At 30.4% G+C, this 22,695-nt stretch overlaps 2 protein-coding genes across 6 annotated transcripts; one reads left to right on the top strand and one right to left on the bottom strand.

Annotated features, from left to right (window-relative positions):
• The first annotated feature begins 11,296 nt into the window (after positions 1-11,296).
• LOC113847889 lies at positions 11,297-16,254 on the top strand. Of its 5 annotated transcripts, none has more exons than XM_027477201.1 (6): positions 11,297-11,522; positions 11,939-11,987; positions 12,615-12,695; positions 12,784-12,856; positions 13,989-14,054; positions 15,936-16,254. In XM_027477201.1, the coding sequence occupies exons 3-6, from the start codon at positions 12,649-12,651 to the stop codon at positions 15,954-15,956; spliced, it is 207 nt and encodes a 68-aa protein (XP_027333002.1). In that variant the 5' UTR covers positions 11,297-11,522; positions 11,939-11,987; positions 12,615-12,648; the 3' UTR covers positions 15,957-16,254. The 5 variants fall into 5 exon arrangements, with proteins under 5 accessions (XP_027333002.1, XP_027333005.1, XP_027333003.1 ...); XM_027477204.1 differs by having other exon boundaries at positions 12,602-12,695; XM_027477202.1 differs by having other exon boundaries at positions 11,935-11,987.
• Positions 16,255-21,073: 4,819 nt separating this feature from the next.
• Positions 21,074-21,958, bottom strand: LOC113846468 (photosystem I reaction center subunit V, chloroplastic). The gene has a single exon (XM_027474789.1). The coding sequence runs from the start codon at positions 21,844-21,846 to the stop codon at positions 21,355-21,357; it is 492 nt and encodes a 163-aa protein (XP_027330590.1). The 5' UTR covers positions 21,847-21,958; the 3' UTR covers positions 21,074-21,354.
• Positions 21,959-22,695: the final 737 nt, after the last annotated feature.

Below are 22,695 nucleotides of genomic sequence, written 5' to 3'. Positions count from 1 at the left end.
ATAACTTAGAATAATAAAATAATAATAATAATAATTAATAAATTCTTTTGAAATATAATTATATTATTTTTCAAAAATCTCCTACTTTTTTTAAAAGAATGTAACGTAAGAAAATAACTTATTTTAAAACTGAATTACACCTAAATGATTCAACTCTGGTGTCATCTGGACTATGAATCAGACCTAAATAAAATAGGACCTTAATTAATAATGTAATCAATGAAGTAAAACTTCTATAAATCAATACAATTTTTATGTAAATTAGAGTCCTATTAAAGCTTCTGTTTATCCTCACATTAATGCAATATGTAACATCCTTATTTTTATTCAACATAATAAGTATAATTTTTAGAATACAATGTAAAATTTGTTAAATTTATTATCGAGTGAATATAACAATGAAATCATAACATATTCCGTGATTTTGCTTAAACGTATGAGAACTTTGAATAACAAAACAATAATAATTAAACGAATTTCAAGAGGAAACATTAAAATGTCACGGTCATACCTTGAATTCATAATATACAAGATATTAATATTTACAAAATATTCATTAAAATACAATAAAATACATTAGGACTCTTTTTTAACATTTTCAAAATACAAAACATAAGAAGTCCTCATGAGCAGCCTATCCATCACGTGACCATAGAGAAACTGGTCATCTCCGTGCCATCCCTCTATCATTGTTATATCATCGGAGTTGAGGTCATCATCTGATCTGAGATACAGATAACCAGGGTCTATAGTAACCTGGGTGCTCGTAATCTGCTCAAACATCCATTAAGATGGTCTCCCAAGATGATCGTGGTCATGATACGTGAACATGTAGGTTAAAGTTGCTGAGGTTCTCACGGTACCAAGAAAGATATATACACAGAGGGTATGATTGATTCTACTTACGGAAAAATCAAAAGGAATACTATAAGCTAATTCAATTTCCAACATAATAAAGCTACTAGGTACATCATTTACATATATAGCAATCCTAAAGAAACAAAGTTTTTGATACTCATTAAATACATAATTTAATCTATTAGTTATAGAACTATCTACTAATCTAATTCTCTCGGTGGGTGTTGTCATCTTGGTTTCCTAAAATGTTTACGTGAGGATGAGTCTTTATTTTCATTACTAAGCATACATTCACAAATAATTCAGTGATACAGATAAAGAAGTCATGCAAGCATCATATAACAAAATAATTAGTCATCAAATTTATTCAACTTAGGTCTATTACTATTAACACTTTCAGTTCTCACTTTCACTGCATCTGAGATCTCTCGAGGTCTTCATTAGCATAGATAGTTGTTGGATAGTCGCAGCTACACGGATACAACGTGTGCCGACCCAACCTCTTTTAGCAAAAGCATGGTCAGGAATATTAGTCAAAAAACAAGTATGAGGCCTGTGGTACTCTTACTCTCATTTGTCTTGCGCAATTCAAGAGGAGCATCCACCACCCGTATTTCTTTAAGACTTCTTAGTCTTCTCCGTCTTTCACACTCGCAGTGTACCTCTGAACTGTCCATACTCGTCCTTATCAGATTCCTTTCTTATTTCCCTTCCCTTCTCATGTTTCTATCTCATCTCTCTATATTTTATTCTAGTTCATTACTATGTCATACATCACTCAATCATTGCCGAGAGATAGTTCTCTCCAACTCAGTCCACCATATACATGCATATATTTAGAATAAAGATCACACCTATCATCAATCATCACAAGACACGCTTCAAATATAACAAAACATATTCTAAATATAACGAAACATATTATCATCTACCACATACTCAAATCAAACATTTTATCACAATATTTTCATAAACATAAACATAATAATTTCTTAGTAACAAAATAGAGCTCTCCTTACCTTCAAATGGAAGTTTAGTAAAGGGTTTTTGAGGATTCTTGCTTAAAATGTGGAGTTCTTCCTAAATATCACAAGTGATCTCATTTAGAGAAGGAAAATCAAGAAAATAACCAAAGGAATGGAGAACCAAACTTCAAGAACTTACCAAGAAGCAAGGAAAGTGAACTCCTAAGCTTGGATTGGAGAAAGGTTGAGATCTTTCAAGATTTTTTTGAGAAAAAGAGAAGAGAGGTTAGAGGAAACGTAGAAGGTCATAACTTGGATTATAATCCAAGTTTCTTAACTTAGAAATCCTTAAATACCCCTCAACTCGTGATATTCTCGTTACAACGAGTCAATTCTCGCTACAACGAGACCTTCTTTCGTTACAGCGAAAAAACTAGACAAAATTGCACTTTGCTATCTGTCATTCTAGCTACAGCGAGAAGATCCTCGCTACAGTGAGAGAACATCAGAATGCTTGATTCTGGATGTTGATTTCTTGCCACAGCGAGACACATCTCGCTACACGAGAAATCCTGCAATTTAAACATTTAAAACTCTCCTAATTTCAAGCAACATGCATTAAGAACTTATACCAAATACAAAATTAATAAATAATAAAATAGAGGTGTTACACAGTCTAGTACTTCTTATATTTCTCTTACCATAGGAAAAGATAAATAATGTACTAGCAAGACTAACAAGTGACTTGTTATTATCCATATTAACCTTTTCATGGGATCTCTACTCATAAGGTTGGGTTACTATCAATGTTAGATATCAAATTAGCTTAAGACTCATTTCCTTTGATGTGGTATTTATTAAATTCTTTCCTAAAGGCTTGGTCAAAGAATCTGCCAAGTTCAATTCTGACTTCACATAGTCAATATATATAATTCCATCCTTTAGCAACTTTTTTATTATCTCATTCTTTTGTTTTGCTGAACTTCAAGTTACTGCATCACCGCTAAAGGTGAAGACAAAAAATTACTAGTGGATTTAATCTCATATGAATCTGAAATTCAATTAGCATCACTGTATCCTTCAAATACAGTTGGAAATCTATTATAAGTAATACCATAGTTCATACCTCTCAAATATTTTAATAACCTAGCCAAAGTGACCTAATGATTATTACTAAGATTATGAGTTATATATAGAAAAATCATTAATAAAAGTCACATATATATTTTTTCTTCCTCTAGTCATAGTTTGCTTTAAATCTCCCAAATCAGAATGAATTAATTCTAGTATTTCGGTGTTTCTTTCCATAGGTAAGCATGACTTTTTAGTTGTTTTTGATTCTACACATATTTCACATTTGCCTAAGCATCCATTACTAAAACCAGAAATCAAACCTTGATATTGCATTTCCATTATATAAGAAACACTAACATGTCCTAATCTAGTATGCCAAATATCCATAAAGTTAATCAAATAAGCAGAAGATGAAATATTTTTATTGATAACATGAGCAACATTGAGTATAAAGAGTCCATGTTTACAATAACACTTTCTCACAAACACATTATTTTTTGTCATCATAATTTTATCAAATTCAAAAGACACCTTGACTCCAATCTTCCCTAGTAAACTTACAGAAATTAAGTTCGCCCTAATACTAGGCACATATAGCACTTATTAAGAGTCAGGGTCTTGCTAGATGTGAGCTTTAAAAGAACTTTTCCTTTTCTAAGAACTTCAGCAGTCCTTGAGTCACTAAAATACACTTATTCTTCTCCATCTCCCACTGAAGTGTAGGATGTAAACATATTTTTGTTTGCATAGATGTGCTTGGTAGCCTAGAGTTTGCCACCCAATCACTCACATTAGCCATTAGCAAGGCTTGAGAAATGACCGCAATTATGATGTCCTTTAACCAAATTTGCATTTAGTTTTGGAGGATTGTCGCTTCTTTTCTTGTGTCTGTATTGAGTAACACAAACAAAACAATTTCCTCCACCAGTTTTGAAAGTGAGATTATTCACTTTTGAGATATACGGTTTATTATAATGAGACCTTTGGTTAGGTTTATTATTGTACCTTTTCTTATTAGCTTGTATCATGTTTGCCATTGATGCTAATGTCTTTGTCCTTGCAGCCTTATGTTCCTTCCTATTTGTGTCCTCAATGATAATGTGGGTGATAAGTTCAGCTAGAGACGACAGTTTATTCTTATGCTTTAGTTGTTGCTTATAATTCTTCCAAGAGACTGGTAATTTTTCAATTAGTAGTCCAACTACAAAATTCTCAGGTAGTTTGATCTTCTCAGCTTTCATGTCTTCCAACAACTTGTAGTATTCATTGATCTGAGTCTTGATATCTTCTTCATCGTTCATCTCTCACTCATAATAGTGTCCGATGATGAACTTTTCTCTTCCGTCATCCTTAGTAGTATATTTGAGAATCAAAAACTCTCAAATTTTGTTGGTTTCCTTATAGGAACGATAGACATCAAATAATTCATTAGACAATACATTGAGAATAGTATGTTTACAAACCTTGTTAGCAGAAGTCCAATCTTCCAACTATTTTGGGGTAGCAAATGAATCTATTTTCGGTTGTGTGAGAGTATGAGCTACAATGTGCAGGTCAATAACAGAATAGACACACGTATGCTATCATTTGAAGTTTTTTCCTTGGAACATCTCTATCTTTGCTACGTCTGGGAAAGGTTTTGCATAGTTGACTACAGGAATAATTTGGATTAACATTGAGTTAGTTTTCATGGTTATTTACAGCATTGTTGATGGGTTTTATTATTTATTAATTTAGCCATAATTCTTAAGATTGTTGTAAAAAATGACCCGAAATAGCTGATCAATAATTTAGTCTGAGACATGTAGAACATTGTTTTTAAGGAATATTTCGATGTAGTAAAAAATCCTCCATGATACAACAGACTTTTTTCCTCTAAAAACCAAGGCTCTCAAGAACTAGCAAGATCTTAAACTCGTAACCCAAAAAATTAATATATTTAAAAAAGTCAATCCTCTTTTTGTACGGTTTTTCCAAAATATAAGAATACTTTTACCAGTGTAATTGCTCACGTAAACGTTACATATAACTAAAAATATAAGTAATAATAACAATTATCTCATAAACGTTATATATAACGGCAAATATCAGTAGTAATAACAATTAAATTAGAATAAGAAAATAACAATAATTAATAAATTCTTTTAAAATATAATTTTATTATTTTCCAACAATAAATTCTCAGTACATGTTACAAAATAGCACAATTCAGTAATAACATATTGAAAAAACCATAAATCATTTAATCCATCACCAAAATTTATGAAACGAGTGATATTCTTTCACTTTGATAATCTAGTTTTACATAAGAATACAAGTAAAAATTATCACTTTTAGATTTCAGAATAAGTTATATATATCCTTAGTTACTCACAATAATTTACTTTTGAGAACCAGTTCAATAGAAAATTCATATATATTTTGTTTTAAGTCCAAATGTCCCAGTATCATATACAAAAACATTACTTTCATATAACAACATATTGAGAAATTCATAATTAACTTATTTTAACTTCAATTTGAGAAAACTCAATGAGAATATTTTTCTTATTAAATTTACTTTCGTATAACAATATAAATAAAATAACATCATACATGAATTTTAATATGAAAATAATTGAAAGTCTCAGGAAATCATTTACACATAAGAGGATATTAAAAAATTTATAACTATTTTATTTCAAATCCAAATCAAGTGAAACTAGTGAGCATAGTTCGATTAAGGTGTCTATTATCATAAAAAAAATATGAATAAAATAACACTACTTACAAATATTAAGACAAAAATAAATCAAAGCATATTGCTCATAGAATACTATTTTCATGCAACAGAAACTTAGAAAAATCATAACTAATTCAATATAATTCCAAATAAGGAAAAAAATAGTAGAAGATTTTTATAATTTAACTATATTTATGAATAAAATACTAACAAAAATTTTTGCAAAGGTTTTCTCATATTTTATAATATTTACACTTTAGTCCTTATATTTTATATTAATTGCAAAAAAGTTCTTGTCTCCAACTCTGGTAAGTCTCAAATGGTTCAACATGTCTCCCATGTATTCAAGGTCATTAGTTTATATCCAAATATGGTCCAAATCATTCTCTTGGTCCTACCACAGACGTGGTCAAGTATCTTGTACTTTCAAGGTATTTTTGAGTACAAATCCATGATATTTTTATTTTTATTTTTGGGTTCAATCTTTTAAATTTATCTTTTGAAAAATTTGTGCTCATCATATGTCCATGTAGTCTATAGGTCCAAATATGTCCAAAAGTCAAAGGGTTTTTATCCTGGTTACTTTTCATTTTTAATCCATTTCTTTTTAGAAATTTCTTTATTAAATCTTCCCAAATAGTTTAGAAATTCATTTTGACTTCAAAATAATTTCAATCCAAAAGAAAATTATGAATTAAACTTAGACACAATAGAAACAAGTTACAAAATCATAGATCCACATGAATATGCAAGATTTTCATGCAACTGATCACATAGCTAACAAAGTCATTAACAACATAACATACTTTGTGATTTATAGTGATTTTCATCCATTTACTTGCTTTAATCAAGCTTTTAATCATAGATTCACCAACATATGCAACTTCAACATAACCAAAAAGGGTTAAAGCTCCTATTTGACTCAAAATCACAAATTATTCCCCTTGATTATGAAAAGTACTTCCTTATTTCGTGTTTTTGGATTGATTCTTAGGTGATCTTTCTCTTCTTCCCTTTTTGCTCTCTTTCTCCTCTTGGAATAGATCCACACGAATATGCAAGATTTTCATGCAACTGATCACATAGCAAACAAAGTCATCAACAACATAACATATTTTGTGGTTCATAGTGATTTTCATGCATTTACTTGCTTTAATCAAGCTTTAAATCATAGATTCACTAACACATGCAACTTCAACATAACCAAAAAGGGTTAAAGCTCCCATTTGACTCAAAATCACAAATTATTTCCCTTGATTATGAAATTACTTCCTTATTTAGTGTTTTTGGATTGATCCTTAGATGATCCTTCTCCTCTTCCCTTTTTGCTCTCTTTCTCCTCTTGGAAGTGAGTTTCCTTCTCTTTTGTCCTCCTTTTTACTCACGTGACAATGATCTCCAAGAAGAAAGATTATAAGCTTTGTGGATTTGTGAGGTATCTAGATATTTTTTGTGGGGTTGAATGCTTGATTCAAGGCTTTTATGATAGGATATTAGTTGATCTAACTTCGTGGAGTTCAAGAGAAGTGTTTGAGATGAACTTGGAAGTGTTTAGAGAGAATTAAGATGAAGAAGAATGAAAAACTCCTTAGGCTTGCATGAAAATTGGTGAAAGTTCTTCTCTTTGCATGCATGCCTTTAAATAACAATTTTTCTTGATTTTGGTCCCTCTCAAGAGAACCTATTAGCTGCTACCCTCTCTCACAAGTGTTGAGGTTTGATTTTAGTCTTTTTTTTACCTTATTCCACAAGCCTATACATGTGCACATTTGTAAAAGTTTAAATTGCCCTTTCATGATGACTTTTGTACTTCTAGTTAGATTTTAACCTTTCTAGTTCTATTTTAATTACTTTTTGAAACCTATTTAGTTCAAATCCAATGGTCATGTTTATGGTTCAATTAGATCCATTGAATGAGAATTAATCCAATCTTTAACACAAATTACTCATCATTAGCTTTATCTACTTATTGATTACTTTGTTGACTTGACTTAACTTCATTGGCTCTTGTGGAATATACCCATTGATGAATCCACATTTTGTTAATATTTTACCTATCTTTTTCATAGATTTTTAAAGGAAAAATGAAGTTAAAAATTATAAATACCATAAAAATCTCAATTTTGCCAATTATTTTAACTTTCTTATTTTTTGTTCAATTTACATTGATTTTTGTAATTATCTTTTGCAATTTTACTCACTAAAATAATTGTACAAGAATTTTTGGTCAAAATCTATGAGAGTTGAACTTAGAGAAGAAATTGGGTGAAAGTAACTACTTCTAGTACCCAAAGTAGTCACTATAGCAAGCTATCCCCAGGAGTCAAGTGAAAGTAATCACTTCCAACAATGAAAGTAGTCACTATAGAGTCAGATCTGGAAGAAGAAGCTGCACGTATTCACTATGATAGTTAACACTACATATAGCATTTCCTAAAGGAGACTGCACATAATCACTTTCACTACTCATAGTGATTATGCACAGGCTTGTTTGGTCCAATGAAGCTGCACGTGCTTACTTTCACTAGTCATAGTAATTACGCGCGTTGCTCGTAACCACTTTCACTAGTGAAAGTGAACATTACAGAGAGGAGAAAATGCAATAGGCTGCACGTAAACACTATTAATAGCCAAAGTGATCACTTCAGGAAGCATTATTTTTACTATAAATAGGATTTTCACTTTTAGGATAAAGATCTTTTTGCCATTATTGTACTTTTCATTACATACACTTTGTAGAGGTTTTAGGTCAGAACCTTGGTAGCAGCCAAAGGTTCAAATTTGGATTTCTTTCTTACTTAATCTTGTTTCTTTTCTAATTTATTTGAATTTTCTTTAGTTTTGTTGGGCATCATCTCTTGTAATGCTGACCCCATTCTCATAGAAGGCTAAATTTTGTTTATTAATCCCTAACAAGTTCATAGAGGTTCTTGAAATCTTGGTTTGATTGCCAATTCAAATTTCTTTCCATGAATTTCATTTTTCCTAATCTCTTGAAAACTGAGTTAAGAATTAAATAGAGGTTGTTACTTAATCAATCTTAATTTTGTTTTTAACACAGGTTTAAAACTCAGTTTGCTTAATTCTGGGTTTGATTCTAAGTGTGCTTAATTCTAAGGACCAAGGATTGGAGCTCATGTGATTTGCTTAATCTTGCATGAGAAATTAAGATTAATTGACACTTGCTCTAATTAACCTAATTCTAGGGAAGGATGATGTGTTGATTTTAAGAGGATTTATGATGAAATCAATATGGATGAACTAGGGATTAATATCTTTCATTGATTGATTTTTCCAATTTAGTTTCCTACTTGAATGATTTTAAATCTAAAAACAATAAAACTCCCTTGTTTATTTTCTGGACTTAGTGCTCATGACATGTTTGATGTATAATTTTATACCCAATGTTCACAAGAGAACGCCCTAAGTTGATTCAATCTAGTACTACATTAATTTTGTTTATATTTTGATAGAGGTAGTGACAACCTTCTCATCACCCATTCAGCTGGAATTAAACCATAAATAATTTTATTCCTTAATCATAATTAGTCTCACATGGGCTCCTAATGAGTCACATAGCTCCGTACTATTCCTAGCCCACTTTCCTTCATCTATACTTGATTTTTGGGCCTCTTTTTGGAGAAATTTGAGTAATTTCTATACTTGTCTTTTAGGCTCCATACTTGCACGTCCATAACCTTTATATATGTGTTATCTATTATAAAAATTTCAGAATTTATCTCCTTCATTTGCTTGCTAAAATAAGCCTTCATTCTAAGTATTTCTAAGGATATTTTGATCATTTTGGTCAAATTTTGTAATTTATTTATTTTCTATTATTGGATCTTTCTAGACCTTTTATAATTCATATAAAACTATTCTAGATAATCTAAACTTATTAAATAAAATTTTGGGTCTTTTTTCCTTTTTATGTTCTTCGATTCTTTACTAATTGGATCTGTTCCGATAAATTTTGCTAAAAGAAATTCTAGTTTTTAAGTCTCTTTGTACTACTTATTTCTAATTCAATAAGATTGATTTAATATAATATTAAAAGTGACAAAAAATTTAGAGTGTTCAAAATGCAATGGAAAAAATAGTTTTAAAAAAAATATTACTTGAAGCACGTTGCTCACACTTTTGCTTTTTGTCCTAACATTCACTACACTCCAAGTTGAGATTGAATGACACACACCTTTTAATCTAGATAGAGATGACACTTTGCACATTAATCTCTTTATGTGAATCAAACTTTAAATATGCAAGCAGTATTAATCTCACTTCTATTTAAGGTTAATTTATTAAACATAAGGTAAGCACATGATTAATTGCTCCAACTCATCCTATTCTCTTAGCTAAGCATCTTTTTTTTTTTTTTCTCTCCAATCAAGGTATTTCATATGTTAAAGATTATCATGTGTGAGTGATGAGTTGAATTTCCATTATCTATTTCATTATTTAATAAGACTAAGTTAATGATAAAGATTAATTTTTAATAAATTCAAAATATTATAAACTAAATTAAAAATACATTTAAATTTCCATTATCTATTTCATTATTTAATAAGACTAAGTTGATGATAAGGATTAATTTTTAATAGATTTAAAATATTATAAACTAAATTAAAAAAGTACAATTTTTTTAAGAACTAAAAATTTAATTAAACTTAAAAAATATTATTCTTGTAAATATATCACCTTAGTAGTATTAACTGAACATACAAAATTTTAATGTTTTAGTATTAGGATTTATAAAAAATAAGAAAAATATAATTATAAAGAATTATAAATTTACGATCACATTCTTGTCTAATTATTTTATATAAATTTTTTTATTTTAAAATTAAAAAAAATTTAAATTTATAATTATATAGAATTAAATGTAAAAGAGACTTATTCAAATATATAGTTTTAAATTTTTAGTAAATTTTTAAATTTTTCTTTTTTTTTACTCTCTTCTTTTTTCTCTATTGTTTTTCAAATGGTGCATTTTACTTACTTATCCTTATCTTTTATGGATTCAACTTTTAGAATTTTGAAAAAGAATTTAAATAAAATAACTAATAATAAATTAAATAATCTAAAAAAAGACTTATATCTCATTAAGTCCATAATTTCATCTATTGATAGTATGACCAAATAAAAGACAACTTTATTTCTGGCCATAATGTTGCAAACTATAACACAATTCATTTTTTCCAAGCTTGTATTTTGTGGAAATTCGCACTGCATTGGTAGTGAAGAACTGCAAATAAATCTAACCAATTTTGCATTTAATTTAATAAAGTTTACTGCTTTTACGCTGATCTAGTCCATCATTAATGCAATCATTTTTTGTGTTTCTAAAATTTTAAATATTCTTCAATTTATTCTCATATTATAGAATTAGAATAAATAATCATTTTAATTGTTATAATTATAAGTACTATTTGATATTGTCCTTAAAATTATAAAGTGAAATTTTAATGAATAATAATAATAATAATCTCATAAATTTTTTCTTAAAATATGCTTGAAGTAAAAACAAAAGTAAAATTCAATAACACATTCTTCATTGTTATTTTTAATTTCTTATAAAATAAAATTACATTAACATTTAATTTATCATATTGGCTTATGGATCCATTTAAAGGCCCATTAATAACCGGTTTATGACCCAAAGGAAAAACCAGTTTGGGAAAGTAAAAAAGAAAAATAGATCTTCCATGTGAATCTGTTACACACCCCAAATGCTCAACGCTTCCAGCATGAATCGTTCTTCTGTGACGAACCCTAAGCCCCAAATTCGATTTCATCAGTGAACAGTGACGAACCCCAAGTCCCCAGTCGACCCTAATTTGAGCTTCCATTCACCAACCGCGTTGTGTTCACCGTTAGAGCTTCCATTACCATTGCTTGATTCAGTCTGTTTTCTCTTTCCTATTCTGTTATTTTCATAACATTCTTGATGTTTCCCAATTTCTATTGATTTTTGTTTTTATTTATTTATTTATTTATATCATATCTTGATTTTGGTTTAGATTTTGCTTAGGCATCTAAAATCCAGATACTGCCTATGATGTGCTTGAGAATATGCCTCTGCTATGCTTTCTTAACCATACGGAATGATTTTGTAGAAATGAAAATTGCGTATAATATGTAAAGCTGCAACTTTTTATGCACTGTTGTGACTCCTTCTATGTTCCTTTATGAGAAATTAGTGCTTATAGGAGCTTTCTGTGAGCTCTGCATTGTCTTTCTCTTTAGTTTTAGCTACTGAAAATGTCCTTATTACAATAGCGTTCTTTAAACTATGTTTAGTTGACTATGTGCAAGAAAGCATGGGAATTGATAACCAGCTCCCACTCGACTGTAAGTTCGTTAGCTAGGTAATGAGAATTGAGGTGTATTGAACGATGATGGAAATATACATCCTTGTTTATGCATCATTTTTTAGAAGAGTTTGAGTATGTCTCTGAAGAGCCAATAAATTTTGATGGTAGAGGATGGTGGAGTTGACAATTGTCCGTAGGAAATTATTGTTATTTTGAAACACTTACAAACAATGGTGAAAGGATTTCGTGTTTACTATTTCATGTATAATATTGAATTGAAGGTTCACTTTTGTATGAATTTGGCTGCACTAGTGCTTTCATAGAGGTACTAAGTAAATGTAAGATTTTAAAAGTTTTCAAAATAAATCTACTTATGTATTATTTGAGGAATGAGGAGCCTGTTTGTTTTTCTATATGTAAATTTAGTGTGACCTTTTCTGCATTTTATTCTTATTATTTAACTATTTTATACTTTTTTTTTAATACACTACATGCTCTTATTTTACCTTTTTATTTGTTGTAAAAGTTTTTTGTTTCAAAGTTCTGTACTTAAATAACAAAAATAATAGTTTCTTTATTTATTTCAAAAGAACCTGCCCTCTTCTACATTTATAGTTACTAGTTTTAAAGTCTTAAACTGGCTTAATTAAGGTAATGACATTCCCAAGTGCCCCTTTTCAGATTTGATCATCAATTTTCATTATCAGGCATCAGCATGGAACCTCAAAATTTTGACCCAAGACATTCTGGAGAGTTGTTGAAGTACACTTCCTTGAACCAACACTTCTTCATATCTCAATTCAACTTTTTTCATTTGAACTTTTTTTCATTCCATGTTTCTGGTGAACAGGCACATGGATAAGCAGAATGAGGTCCTTATGGAATCATATAGATCAATGTTGCATGAATTGCAGAAACTTCAGGTATGAATTTCTCAGTTTGAAATTTGAATTTTAGGGCTTGCAGTTTTACATGGCAAAATGGGCTACCTTTCAGATTTAAGCTTTAGGCCTTAGTAGGCTGGGCCAAAAAGCCTCCTTTTTATTCAAGAAACAATATAGAACACCATGCTCGATTTGAATACTTAAATATACTGAGCCATCCTGAACTTGATCAAAGAGAAACCTAGTCGATTTAGCCAAAAATTCTGGAATTAATTTTTGCCTTAAATTTAGAGTCCAAGTTCTATATTTTAGCAAACATAATTGAGCCGGCCCCTTGTTGCCACCTTTACCTACCGGAGGGAGAGAGAAAAATTTTGATTTGGGGGCTTTATTTTTGTCTTTTCAGACTTGATTTCCATAAGTTTTGAGTTGATAATGGAAGGCCATTGTTCTGTATGCTTTTGTCTGATAGAGATTTGCATTCTTCAATTTGGAGGGTTTGGGTAGTATAAAAGCAATTTGATATGTGTTGCTTGTAAGAGAGAAATGTATATTGAGATTTTGATACTAGTTTCTGGCTGTACATTTAATTAACTCGTTATGTGATTCTAGCTCATTTGGTTTCAATCTGTTGCTCCAAATAAGACAGCAAACTGATTAATCTTCTATATGTCACGCTAAAGCCCTTTTGATGGCTACTTTGTCTTAACATGTGATGGCTAGTTTGTTTGATATCTAATATTTCAATCTCTTACTTACTAGAAAACAATCTTTCCTATTGATGTTATATGCTCTTTCTCTGATTTATCTTCTGAATGACATGTTTATGACACTTTTTGATGCCATTTTGGAAAGCCATGTTTCATTATGAATTCCAATTCTGGTCTTTCAGTTTCATTTCTCACTGAGATGCTTATTTGGTTGAACAAACTTTAAAGAAATGGACATTTGGCACTCTACTACTTCCAAATTGGGTTTTTCCCTCCTTTTGATGGTGTGATGATGACTTTCATGTTACAATTTTTTTTTCAGCCAGGGGACAAGGGGTGTTAGTATTCAAGACATAATTTAATTTGGTTTGAACTTTTCTTTGATTAAGACATAATTAACTAAAATTCATGTTTTAATCTACATTGATGTGAATTTCCTAAATTTGAATGTTTACTTATAGGTTGAAGAAGAAATGCTTATGCGGAAGCTGTATGAAGTTATGAAAGCTCATGGTTTTGGTAAAACGGTATGTTGATTTACAATTCTCATTTCTAGTCCATTAAAATGAATATTCCTTGGTCTGTTGACTCTGTCCAAAATATTTAATTGATATGGTAATCCAGAATCACTTCCCCTCTGAGGAGGGAGATTTGCTTATCTGAATTTTGATTCTTTTTATAGGTAAATTACAAGCAATCACAAAATTGTGGAGATTGAGTAGCATTATCTCAAATTGCAGAATTCATTTAACACCCTGTTCGTATACATGTTATAAGTATCAAATATTAGTATTTGATGTTAATCCATCATAATGAGGTTGGGCCTAAGGGGGGACACAAGCCCAATGGCCTGGAAAGTTTATGTTCGGAGAAAGAAATCTATTACTAAAGTGGGTTAATTAGGGGTGGGTTATCATTAGTGGTAGAGGGAAGGAAATAAGGGGATGGTTAAAAGTCTGTACAGGGGAAGTTAGGAAAAATTAGAAGTGTCAAATTGGATGCATATTGGAATAAATTACAATGTATGAGTAAAAAATGAACCATTCATCAATTCATGATCTGTTAAAATGTATTAACAAAATTAATCCATCCATAATGCATTTAATAAAAAATCATAGAACCTATCAATCAACCATTTTTAATGGATGGATATCCAACCCATCTATTTAAATTATGTTATTTATTTTTTCAATAGGTGTTTTTATAAAATAAAGTTTTATATTTATTCACATTCTTACATAATAACACTATATAGGACCTGGTCCTTAAAGAGCTATACCCAACTAATAAACTCTGGACTGCTTGAACAATGGATTAAAAAATATGTTGGATGGTTCATTAATCGAATAACAAACGGTTATCCAATCCAACTCATTAATTTTAATACTTACAATTGGATGGGTTGGTTGAATTTACCATGGTTGGATTGGACAGTTAGTGGATAAATGGATTGAATTGCCACCCCTAGAAAAAATAGTGGGTAGCTTTGTTTTGAAATTTGAGAGTTGTGATTGAGAGGTAGTGCCCTCAGTGTGAGGGACTAACTCTTGTGTTATGTTAGTTTGCTTTCATGTTGTTTCTGAATTCCTAAGCGAAGACTTTTATTTGATATGCTTTTATAGTTTGGGTTTTAATCAATTAAACCTGTAACAATCTCTCTTTCTTGAGTCTTAATTTTGGTTATAGATGGACAAGAAGTAAGTGTCATGTCAGTTGGTAAGAGGTGTGGAATTAGGAAGACAGATGACATCTGTCGTCTTTAATTTGTTAAACCTGGTCGATTGAAGCAATATTTCAATTATCAGCTTTTGATGCTTCATGCTTAAAATCCCCGTTAAAACTTCTGCAAGTTTTATAGCCATACTACAAACAGATAACAAATTGAAATACTACCTCAAATGTTGAATGCCATTTTAAGGATTCCAATCCATTTTGTTTTTGTTACTGCTGAAAACAATTGTTTGATCCATGTAGTACAGTATTAGCCACTTCAGCTAATAGTAAGAAGGCCGGTCATTGTTTATGACCATGCACTAAACATGACGTTTTGAGTTGAGATGGGGGTTATGGTACATCTGTTATTTATTTGAGTAAATTCTATGAAGTGATTGATTTTGCAAGACTTTGACTCATGATGGATTCGATTTTTTACAGGTATAGAATAAGTCCATCTGTTTCTTTATACACTAGCTAATATCATGGTATATCTATCAAAGACACAACCTCTTGAAGGGCAACCTGATCATAGATTTACTAATAATCTTATTTTTTCTCATTTTTCCCATTGTTAAATAAAATTGGGGTGTGGGTTGGAGGTGCCCTCAAGTTGAGTTTTGAGATATTTTTAGCTGCAAACTGGGGTGTGTATATTTAGGTTGTTCTGATGCCGATGTTTCACTTTTGTGCAGAATGATGGAAATCCTAAATAATAGTGCAGCTGAACACTCCAATAAGGAAAGCAATGGAGCGAATGAGGAACAGTGAATACATTATTTTGATTCATTCACTTTTAGATTCGGGAAAAAAATCCAGTTTTAGGGGGGATGGAATGGGATATTCTGTTTTTCCTACTGTGCGGTGTTTATTGTCTCTGTAAAAGAAAAACTGTGTTTATTGTGTTATAAAATTTTCATTTGAAACATGAATTTTATGACTTTTTTTAAATATTATTTTTGCACGAGGGAGGGAGAGGTGCGTGGATTAGCTTTTTCTACGTGGGCGAAATTCACCGTTCTGTGTTTTTTGTCGACAAAATTATCGTTTAGATTTTGATTTTCATTCTATGTCGGTCTTTTTATACCTACTGTAATCATCCATTATCCTGAAAAATTATCATGTATTCAGGGTACAAAATGCTCGATTTCAAGTTCAATATTTACTCTCGTGTTAATGTTTTTTGCTTCAAATTCTCACAAGAAACATCTAAATATAAACAAGGAAGGTTTATTCAAAAGAAAAATAGATGTAATGTTGGCAATCATCGAGGAGGTCTAAGGAGTTTCAAAACACGAAGCAAATTGAAATTTCTGGATGCCGTTCGAAAATGGGGATCAGAACAAAATCTTAAATGATATGATACTTAAGAGTGCATTGTTATGCAAAAACTACTGTACATTTGATTTTAGCTAGATACAATGTTCATTTGATATAAATTATTTTTTGATTGTTATATAACAAAATAGTTTTCCAAGTACAAAATTTGAAATAGTATAATATACTATAACTAAGCAAACCAAGCTTGCATATTAAAGATAATGCAAAGAACTGAAATTTTGTCAAGTATAAAATGATAAGAATTATAAAATAATTTGTAACTGCTAGATAAAAAAATTTATTCTCAAATTGTCTAACTTAAACAATTCAAAATTCAATACAACAAGAAGATGAATAAGGTGTTGTATTAACTTTTGAATGAGAAACCAAGATTTCACTTGATATTAAAAGGCACATGTCTTCAATCAATAATATCAATTCATCATAGCTCATTCAAAATTACGCTTATCATTATTGAACAAATCAATTAGGATATGACAAATTAAAATTCAAATAGGAAGCAACTTAATTTAACTACAAGTCCAAACTAAATTTTTATTAGTCAATAGAGTTGTACATTCTGCAAACTAGAATAAAGGTCAAGGGAACTTGATCAACAAGGAACACACTTCACCCTTTCCTTTTCAAAATTTAATAACTTTCAACCATAAAAGTCACCAAAACATCCGCTATCCTACCAAGATTTTAAAAAAAAAACACAAGCAATTTCCAAACTAACCTACACAAGCAATTTCATAAATTAAGAGGAATATTTACTAAAACTTAGCCTATTTTCTAGCCTAATATTTACTATCAATATGATTCAACATCTTTATAGGTCATACAAATTATAAACAGATAAGGTACTAAGTAATTATTCAAGCTTTTCATCAAACATAGTGTGTTCAACACCTAAGGTTGACCAAACAACATGCTATATCAATGTACACAAATAAAAAAATACTAATAGAAAAAGAAGAAAAAGAGAATAAAAATGTATCCAAAGATCAGAAGTAAGGTGTCATGCATATAAAGTCTCCACATATTTAGAGTAAGAAAAATGGTATAATAACTTGATATGTAGACTAGTTTCCTTCAACCTAATAGTGAAATTGTTGCTTCAGAAGTTAAAAATAATGCCAAGATCTTAAAAAATAAACCACATATCAAACCAAAAGCAATGACAAAATGCAAAAGGGAATGTAATGAAAATACAACGAACAAAGAAGAGAGAGATTGTTAAGCTTGCATTGAAGAGAAATGAAAACTCTAGAGTGCTTTGTGTAAACTAATGTGCAAAAAAGGTGATGTGTTCATAAAATTGGTATTGTTAACAATTTTTTACATCAGTTTGTGGAAAAAAAAAACATTTTACATCATTTTTAACAATCAATGTAGAAAATATCTCACAAAAATTTAAAGAATCTCTTTGTTTTGATTTTTACATTGAGTGATTTTAAGACTAATGTAAAAAATATTTGTTACATTGGTTGTTTCTAGAATATAATAAGTACTTTTTACACTAATTATAAAGAACTGATGTAAAAATATTCTCGTAAATTTAAAAAATATCACAACTTTTTTTTATACAATTTCTTTCATAATCAATGTAAAATCTTATTGTAAAATGTAATTTTACATTAGTATGAGTTCTTGCAAAAAAAAATAAAAAATTCTTTTTGTATTTCAAATGGTTCCTAAAGTTGCTTCATGAAGGTGAAAAATTTTCCAACAGGACATTGATTTGAAACATTTCACATATTTGCATCCTTTTATTAAGAATATTTGCAACTAAATTTTCATAAATATGTACCTATTTCATTATTGGCTTGTCATCCACCATATAAAATTGCAACCATTTTTCAGTGACATATTTTCTTTTCTTAGCATCATCAACTTCAATTTTTGTTTCAAATATTTTCTATATAGAATTTGGAGATTTTTTGAGACAAAATGATCAAACAATTTGTTAAGCATATGATTGAGAATATATTCATGTATTAACTTGTTTGACTTTTTGTAAGTCTTGAGTCTTAGTAGGTTTTGTAATAACTTAAGCATTGTCACCATTGTCGGCAAGAATGATTGGAGGATATGTGAATGGGACATGGTTTAATTTTGAATTGTTTAAATAAGATAAAAAGCTTTGTGACCAACTTTTATAATTGGTACCGTCCAAGGCTCAAGTCTTGATATGTCAATAAGGGTATTCTTGTTAAACAACATTGCCATAGTCTACAAAACTCTAGCTTTGAAATTGTTATAAATGAGTAGGAACAAATGCGTTACGCCATGGAAGAACCACTGCCTTAAAAGCTAGACTCCAACATACATTTGGGACAACTTGAATTTAGACTCTCCCAAGGTTAGCATAATAACACATATTGACTTGTGCACTAAGACTATAATATGTTGGAGTCTTAGGCAAACTTTTCCCATAACACAAAGGAAAAAAATAATTTTCTAACTTTCAAGTTAATAACCGACCAACTTATAAAGTGCAATGTTAAGGTTTTTGGACACTTTGCACGTAATCTCCACACAATTAATCACACAATTAATCACGCAATAAGTGGTAGTAAATTAGGAGTTTCTGGAAGTTGGAAGATTAATACAAAAATTAACATATCTATTTTTTAATGGCTGTTGTGAGACATATGGTTTTGGCAATGTAAGATTTAATGAAACTAGCTAACATTTCATTATTACTTAACTTGAGAAATTGATTTCTTATATAAAACAAGGAAGTCCATGTATTAAGTGAGATGGATTGCTTGTGGAAATGTTATATGCCTATCTAATGATCACAACAGTAGGCTCCATCATTAATGATTATAGTATGACATTGTGGGGATGTATTCTAAATAAAGATTGAGTTTCTTGTGCAGGAACCAAACAAAATCTGTCAACATTCATCACTAATGTAAATTTTTGAGGTGAAAGGACTATGTGGTCTTGTAGCTCACACCAAAGCACAAGCTGTAATGTGCACATGGATGTCCAAGATGCTCCAAGGTCAAGTCATACTTGCCTCCTCTTTGTGTCTAATTACAACAGAAAATTGAAAATGTTACCATTATTGGAGGAATCTCTACAGAAAAGACTCATCCAAAGCTCAACCTCATCGCAAAGGAAAAGAAACTATTAAGAATTTCATGTTTTGGAGGAGAGATTCCATCTATGAATGTTACAAATTTACCAAGCACACACCCCTCACCCATTCTAATAATTTGATGCTTGTTTGGACTAGTGAAACTACTCCTTACGAGTGTTTGTTCACAGGTTCGAACCTTTTAATATTAGAAAAGTCTTTCAACTATTGAATTCAATCTCACTTCCCACTTTTTTTCTCCTTTTTTTTTTGGTTTAAAGCTTTAAACCACCTTGTAGGTTCTTGGACAAAATGAATTTGGTTTGGTCTAATCTTTATGAAATTCAGCCTATTTCTTTCGCTCCTACTGTATTTTCTAATGCAATTTTTTGGGTGGTCTAGTTTAATGCAAAAATGTAAATTTAAGCATATCATGTGTGTCACGATAAAATAAAAAATAAAAAAGACACAGAAATGTACGATAAAAAAAATGTGTAGAAATTATTATTTTAACAATAAGAAATTGAATTTATAAATTATAATATAAAATTATAGTTTTATTTTTATTGGAATCATCATAAATCATATGACTGTTTTTCATAAATTTAATAATTGATTAAAAATGAATATAAACAGTGCTTGATTCGTAGGATCATCAGAATTAAAATATAATATAGAAGTGTAGGGTTTTCTTTTTCCAAAGAAAAAATATATTTTTTTTTAAAAATACACGGGGAATGGAAAAATCCTATAACATTAGCTAGTAACACCTGTGAAACACCATAGCAGGAAAGTTGGGCTATTTAATTTTATAAATTTTTTTTATTTTACTTTTACACTTTTAATTACAAAATTGTCACTTTACTTTTATTCTATTTTCTGTTTCAAAATAGAAAACACTAAAAAAGGGGAAAAAAAAGTTATTTTCAATGTTTCTATACAAATCTTTAAAATTAGGAACTACAATGAAAACAAGATAATAGTTTTGCAGTTAAATGTAAAAAAACAAAAAACCTCTCTTAAAACCAGACAGCTCCTTACAGGTCACATGCTTATTTGTTTCCCTACAGACTCGGTGCACCTGATCCATTTCAAGAAGCTGAGTAATAGCATTAACCAAGTTGTAAGACACAAGATATACTCTGATTCCAAGACCTGCCAATTCCCAAGGCCTTCGATAATTTTGGCATCAAAGCTCTCAATTTTAATAAAATTCATACAAATCATAGTCATTAAGTTTACATAATCAATCATGCCCCTCAGACTCACAACTAATTTCATTCCCCTGTGATCTGTCTGTGTGATGTGTGACAATGTTGGATTGTCATATAAATATATGACAATCCAACATTGGTTGACATTATACTATTAGTGTATTCCAATTAAATTCATTTGACATCAATGAACAAACACATGCCAAAATCACGTAACCTTGTTGGCTAATTTCTGAAACCAATGATTTTACTCAGAAATTACAAAATTTATTTCATAACAAAAGAAAAAAGAAACAGCAAAACAAAATTAACAGAATTGAACATATAGATAGAGAAGCCCAGTTTTGCATTAACCATAGCAGCTGCTATATATTCAAACCAAATTAGCATAAGCTGAAGTGGCTGGATCTTACAAGGAAACTATACATGACATTACAGACTACAAAAGAAAGATAAAGAGAAATCAAGGAACATAGTGGTGGAACATAATTAACCAAAGAATTTGGGGTCATAGCCATTGCTAGTGGTGGCTAAAATATAGTAAGCAACAACATGGCCAATGGAACCCCAAGCCAAGACATCAACAATGTTGAAGCCAACAGGGTCATTGGATTTGAGGAGGCTAACATACTCCTTGGCACGTGTGTCACCAGCCTCAAAGTGTGTTAGTCCATTCTGCTCAGGAACTTGCTTTGCAACATTTTCTCTTTGGAAGTTGAAGAACACAAACCTTCCCAAAAAGAGGGATAGCCCAGTGCTGAGGCTTATCACAAGAGCTGAGTTGAGTTCAGCTCTCACAACACCACGAGCAACCCTTTTGTTGGGAGTGAAAGTCCTCACTTTGGTTGAGATTGTGGACCTTGTGAGGGGTCTAAGACCCTGAAAGCACACATTGGATGGTTTCAAATGATGGTTTTGGTGCTTTTGGATGGTGGGAGATAAGGCTGGAGTTGATATCATGGATGATGCTGAAGCTGCCATTTTTGGGTGTGTTGAAGCAAGTGTGATACTATTAGATAACTAGGATAAGAGAATTGTGCAGTGGAGAATGAAGGAGTAGGTAGCTAGAAGCATATATGAGATGGGATCATGTACTATGACAAGGGGCGGTGGTAGAGAAAGATAAGATGCATTGTGATTGATTGTAAACCATGGAATAAAGATTGGCTGCTGACTTGGCCTTTTTCTATTGGTTTGTTTTGGATCACAGATTTTTTTCTTGCTTTTTCTTTGTTGTTTTGAATGATCGAATTTATTTTCCAAGTTGAGTTTAATATTACTTGTTTTTATTTTGCAAGTTAAACTATCAATGCATTAGCTTTCACTTGAAGAAATATTATTTCTTTTTCACCCTTGCCGTGGACTTGAAAATTTTCATTTTTATGGGCAAACTAAGCAATAAAAGGGTGGATAGTAAACCATTAATCAAACTTTCTGTCAAAATAAATCATTCTACCTATCAATATAGATTGGTTTTTTAGCAAGCACGCAAATAAAAGAAACTGAATTATAATAATGGTAGATAAATAATTGTTACCATAAAATGCACCAAATAGTTGAGACATGCGAGAACTGTTTTGGTGTTTCTGCTGGTATTTTGAAAAAGTACCAAAATCTTGTTTTTAAAATCTCAATTTCAGAACAGATTGAGAAGCAAAGTTGTAATAGATATCTATATGTAACTATTTGTCGTTGCCATTTACTATCATACGTCAATATTTGACGATCTTCGGTCACATCTTTATTTGTAACCTTAGAAAAACGGGAAAAGGAAAGGCTTTTTGATGGCTAGAAGGTGACAGATTACATCCCATATATTTTTAATATAAA

This window comes from Abrus precatorius, unplaced genomic scaffold (genome assembly GCF_003935025.1).
Source record: "Abrus precatorius isolate BTA unplaced genomic scaffold, Abrus_2018 Scaffold8, whole genome shotgun sequence".
In the NCBI taxonomy this organism is placed as follows: domain Eukaryota; kingdom Viridiplantae; phylum Streptophyta; class Magnoliopsida; order Fabales; family Fabaceae; genus Abrus; species Abrus precatorius.
Note: the sequence above shows the minus strand (reverse complement) of the source record. Positions and strands in the feature narration are given on the sequence as shown.

Coding starts and splice junctions, on each gene's coding strand:
- LOC113847889 (XM_027477199.1), top strand. Junction 12,696..12,783: donor CATTCTGGAGAGTTGTTGAA/GTACACTTCCTT, acceptor TCTGGTGAACAG/GCACATGGATAAGCAGAATG. Junction 14,055..15,935: donor CTCATGGTTTTGGTAAAACG/GTATGTTGATTT, acceptor ACTTTTGTGCAG/AATGATGGAAATCCTAAATA.
- LOC113846468 (XM_027474789.1), bottom strand. CDS start 21,846: ATGGCAGCTTCAGCATCATCCATGATATCAACTCCAGCCTTATCTCCC.